The sequence below is a fragment of the Macadamia integrifolia genome, unplaced genomic scaffold (genome assembly GCF_013358625.1).
Source record: "Macadamia integrifolia cultivar HAES 741 unplaced genomic scaffold, SCU_Mint_v3 scaffold814, whole genome shotgun sequence".
Taxonomy (NCBI): Eukaryota; Viridiplantae; Streptophyta; class Magnoliopsida; order Proteales; family Proteaceae; genus Macadamia; species Macadamia integrifolia.
In genome coordinates, this window is record NW_024870546.1 from 141,745 (window position 1) to 146,458 (window position 4,714).

The 4,714-nt window shown below is 37.5% G+C and overlaps 1 protein-coding gene across 1 annotated transcript; it reads right to left on the bottom strand.

Annotated features, from left to right (window-relative positions):
* Positions 1-906: 906 nt before the first annotated feature.
* On the bottom strand, positions 907-4,349 carry LOC122070055 (probable NAD(P)H dehydrogenase (quinone) FQR1-like 1). Its single transcript, XM_042634150.1, has 4 exons — positions 4,198-4,349; positions 2,565-2,658; positions 1,589-1,851; positions 907-1,467 (listed from the first exon to the last, which is right to left on the bottom strand). Exons 1-4 carry the CDS (start codon positions 4,218-4,220, stop codon positions 1,236-1,238), a joined length of 612 nt encoding a protein of 203 aa, XP_042490084.1. The 5' UTR covers positions 4,221-4,349; the 3' UTR covers positions 907-1,235.
* Between the last annotated feature and the right edge of the window lie 365 nt (positions 4,350-4,714).

A 4,714-nucleotide genomic window follows, 5' to 3' on the forward strand; every position in this document is an offset into this window, starting at 1 on the left:
TAAATATGAAGTTCCAGTGCGAAAAGACAGTAGCACAAAGATCTGTATGAGACTTTGAAGCCAATCAAAAATTAAAATTGAGGAGACAATGGCAGAACAGGCTCTCTCTAGAAAGGAGAAAAACTTCAAACCAACCATGTCGCTTAGAAGAAAAGGATAAAAATAAGAAATGTAATCATTTAATGAGAAGGGCAGAAGAATTTTTAGGACAAATTTGTTTTCTTACTTGGAGAACAACAAAGTGAGATAAATACAGGAAAAAGTGCAGCAAAACTAACTCATACCTTAAACATGAACTTTATAACTTATCCTATATATTTATCAATGAACATTATTATCTTTCTATTCCTGACCATTATTATTTTTGTATTTCTGGTTCTACTATTTAAGGTAGAAATTACATTAATTCAATGACAAGCTTCAGCAAAAGAACAACCAAATAAATTTGATCAATCCATGAATGGACAAAAAGGGAAGAAAAGTAAATAGCAGAGAGAAGGCGAGTAGTGATGCTTGCACAATGTAAACTTTCATCGCCATTGAAGAGAGTACAGGAGATTCAAAATCATGGGGAACAATATGAACACACCCTATTTAACTGAATTATCAATGTTGAACAAATCGGTCAAGATCTCTAAAGAGATAGGGCTGAATCAGTTCCTCAGTTGAAATCAATCCGGAATCGGCCAGAATATGTATAAAACTGCTTTAAACCTTAGACTCCATACAAAGATCAACTGAGCTGGATAGGCCAGAATAGAGATTAGCCTTAGACGATTCTGATTATCCAATCCCAACTTTTAAAACATTGCTCCTCATTAGTCTGGCAGTTGATGCAATCAATTTCATCTTTTATTTATTTATTTATATATATATATATATATATATTTTTTAATGCTAATCAAAGGAGAGAATTAAATTTCATTCAATTTCAACTTAGCCAAGTTTATCCCAATCTCATTGTCACCGAAGCATGCTATAAAGAGTCCTGAATTTGCTAAACATGATACTTTTCCTTGAAGAATAATGAGGATACACAAATAATAAGCAAGCTGCCTAACTTATACTAACTGGACTTACACCGAAGAGAACACATACAAAGCCCAGGAATTCAAAACATATTGGATGAACTCCATCTTATTTTTTTGACCACAGGGAAATAGACTCCTGAAATTCTAAGGAAAAAAATTTTGCAAGTATCGAATGTCCCACAGTGGGTATGCAGGGTATGGAAATCAAGCAGATCCCTTGAATTTCTTTGCAATTCCGGCAAAGTACTTCCCTTGGTGGAAAGCTTGCTCCAGTTCGAGCTCAGTTGGCTGTCTAGATCCATCACCGGCAAAAGTCCCTGAACCATATGGGCTACCACCTTTCACCTTCTCCATCTCAAACATTCCAGCACCGAATGTGTAACCAATGGGCACAAAGATCATCCCATGATGAACCAGCTGAGTGATGGCTGTCAACCTGTAAAATACCCAAAAATTATTGAATTAGGTTACTCTTTCTTTCTCTAATAATCATGAAAACGTTTATTTAAAAGACGCAATTCAAAATGATTCTATGGCAATTGGGATAAGGAACATACGGAGTTGTCTCTTGTCCACCGCCTTGAGATCCTGTGCTGTAGAAAATCCCTGCGGGCTTGCCTGCTAGCTGCTGTGTCCTCCATAAACCTCCAGTTGCATCCATAAATGCTTTGAATTGGGCAGACATCATCCCAAACCTAGTGGGGAAGCCAAAAAGGATTCCATCAGCCTCAGCAAGGTTGCTGGCTTCAATGATGGGGACATCACTCTTTGGTGGAGCACTCATCTTCCCAAGGATCTCTTCTGGCAGCGTCTCAGGGACCTGTTCCATGCATCCAACAAACGCAATCAGGTGGGTTCTGCTATAGAGAGCCATAGCGTAGCACAAGGCTCTCACTCATGGAAAAAGTTGGAAATATAGTTTGATGAGTTCCTACAGGTGATTTGATTTCTGCTAATAATGAGTAAAAAGATTCATAAGAAGACTTAAAAACAAAGTTTTCTGTTCCTATGTACATCTATTGCCTGTTATTGAATTCATGCCAGAATAATTATTGGCATTTTTAAGCACATTCTACACAACATTGAGTCTAAAATCGGAATTGGTAATCCTAGCCATATGCACTCCGAGATGTTAACCTAGATGTCCTCCTCCAAGACAACAGCTTGAAACTAAACAGGACATTCATTATTAATCTTGTAGCGATCAGTCACCACAACCCAGGAATAAAGCAGCATCTTCCTTGTGAAATAATTATCATTCATAGTGAACTCATCCAATTTTTTGATGAGGAAGCCACAGGTAAAAGAATTGAAAACTCAGTTTTTACACCATCCCCCACAGCTTTGCCAATACAACAAATAAAAGAGAATCCCAACCCTGGTTTATATCCTTAGCTATCCCATTACTTTCTCCAAATTAATTTGCTTCATGTTTCAACTATGTTCAGAAACATAAGAAAGAAACAGTCAAAGATCCCATTTTTTACCAGTCCAGAAAAAAAGAAAGAAATGGCAATGAAGTCAAGCACGTACCTGCCATAGTTTGGCTTCAACACCTTCCACTGATGAAGCACCTTTCTTAATCTCTTCAGCTAGCTTCTCCACATGTCCATACATGGAATAGTACCTGAACCATCAATAGGATGTTTAATCAGAATTATCCTAAGCTAAATAAATGGCATTTGAATGAAAAACAGCAGAATGGTAGCAATAAGAAAATGAAAAATCCCTGTGTCTCATTTCCTCCTCTTAAAAGGCAAAAAGAGAAAGCAAGTCAACCAAAAACAAGCATGCATTGTTTCCTTACTGGCACTGTTCATAGGAATAAGTAACTTCTAGTTCCACAATGGGAAATCGACACTTTTCTGGCTGGCAGATGGAGAATTTCCTACTTTGATCCAGCAAACTCCGGAGCCTCAGTGGAAATGGTAGGGTGCCGCAACGCGTCAAGTTGCTTGCCCCTAACCTAACAACCCAGGTCCCCATTATAGCTAAAGGGCCCTTTTAATTTATGAAGTGTATAGGAAGGCAAGTGTGGAGGACATAAAAGTTTGTGTTGATCCTCAGGTTCCTATGCTAGATTCATGTAATCTAGTAAATTCTGAACTGTTTGAGCCTCAGACAGCTTTCCCAAATGTCACAACTCCAACCACCTAGTCCTCATGCTGTTGATAAACTCAGTTGGGTTCACTATTAAAAGTCAAGAATCATCAGCTCACAGTGGTATGTATATTCGCAGATTGGCATTCTTCTCCACCTCCTCCTTGATGGGAGGGGAGGGCAGGGGAGTGTGGTGGGGTGTGGGGGAGGAGGTTTGATCTCAGTTTAACTTGGACCTGGATATGGAATTGGAGAGTCCCATATCAGTATCAAATTTTATGTGGGAAATTCAACAATGACAAAAAAGGAAATTTCTCTAGAAACCAACCACTTGGAGAAGGACCACAAGGTCCAATAGCATCAAACTGGACTCTAGTCCTCACATGGGAGAATGACCTTTTAGCACCTCTTTTTATCAATCTTCAAATACTGTACTTTTTCAAACTCCAATTCTTTCTTGGTTGTAGGGAAACAAATTAGGACAGAAGAAAAAAATACAAAAAAAATAAACCCATGATCATCACCTTAAACTTTTAGAGATCGCTTACTGTGACGAGAAAATGATTCAAGATTTAATATGAAACTACAGCTCAGAAAGAAACATTTTCTGGATAAATTAGAAATACCAAGCAAACAGAACAGTTAAGAGCGAAAATATGAACGAGAAGAACTAACTGATTGATCAATCCATAGATGGTGCAGGAAAATAAAAAGAAAGTTCAGACCATCAGGTAAGCTGGAATACAGGTTCTATCAGCCTGCAATTTCCATAATACTCTAAAAAAATTCTGCCATTAATCTCCGATTCCCCCCCCCCCCCCCCATCAATGCCTGAGGCATTTCAAGCGAGCCAAAATTCCAAAGAACGAATAAATTTCAAAGAAACAAAAGCCCTTTTCCTCTTTTCTTTCGGGAAACCAAAGAGCAAAATTTTCATACAAAGGATCAAAATATCGTCAAAAAACAGAAGATCTAAGAAGAAATCCATGAAGCAAGATCATAGATAAACTAAGCATAATCGTTGAGAGAGAGAGAGAGAGTATATATATATATAAATGATACATACACGATGTAAATTTTGGCCGCCATTGAAATGGGTCTTCTGAATCGGACGCCGGAGGCTTGTCTTCTCTCTGGTTGCTCTGTGCTTCGAAACGAAAGAAAGCTTTTGTGAAACTGAATCGTTAACTGCAGAAACCAAACAGGTAACCCCTATTTATAGTTCTCTCGCAGCTGACTCTTAGATTAAATTATTGACTTTTAGTCCTTGTAATTCATCTAATTAATACCTAATTACACTATTAATACCACTTTTATTATAATTGACTTGTGGTCATGGCGTCCCTTGTCGTCAATATTCAATAATCCGGCTTAGATTTTCTTTTTCCGAAAATAAATTTTGAAGAACCAATTAACTCATGCCCCTGATAAGATCACAGGTCGGTTATTTTTTCTCTTTTTCTTTCTTTAATTTTTGGTATATAAGCCACTAGACTAAGGGTACATTTTTTTCATTCTATAGGAAACAAAAAAAAAAAAAAAAGGAAATAAAGGGTTTGGTGTCAACATGGTATTTCTAGATT

Bases quoted from the DNA above. Each gene is read 5' to 3' on its own strand.
- LOC122070055 (XM_042634150.1), bottom strand. From the start codon at position 4,220: ATGGCGGCCAAAATTTACATCGT. The intron at 1,852-2,564 runs GTACGTGCTTGA...TGCATGGAACAG, and splicing joins TTGAAGCCAAACTATGGCAG to GTCCCTGAGACGCTGCCAGA. The intron at 1,468-1,588 runs GTATGTTCCTTA...GGTATTTTACAG, and splicing joins GGTGGACAAGAGACAACTCC to GTTGACAGCCATCACTCAGC.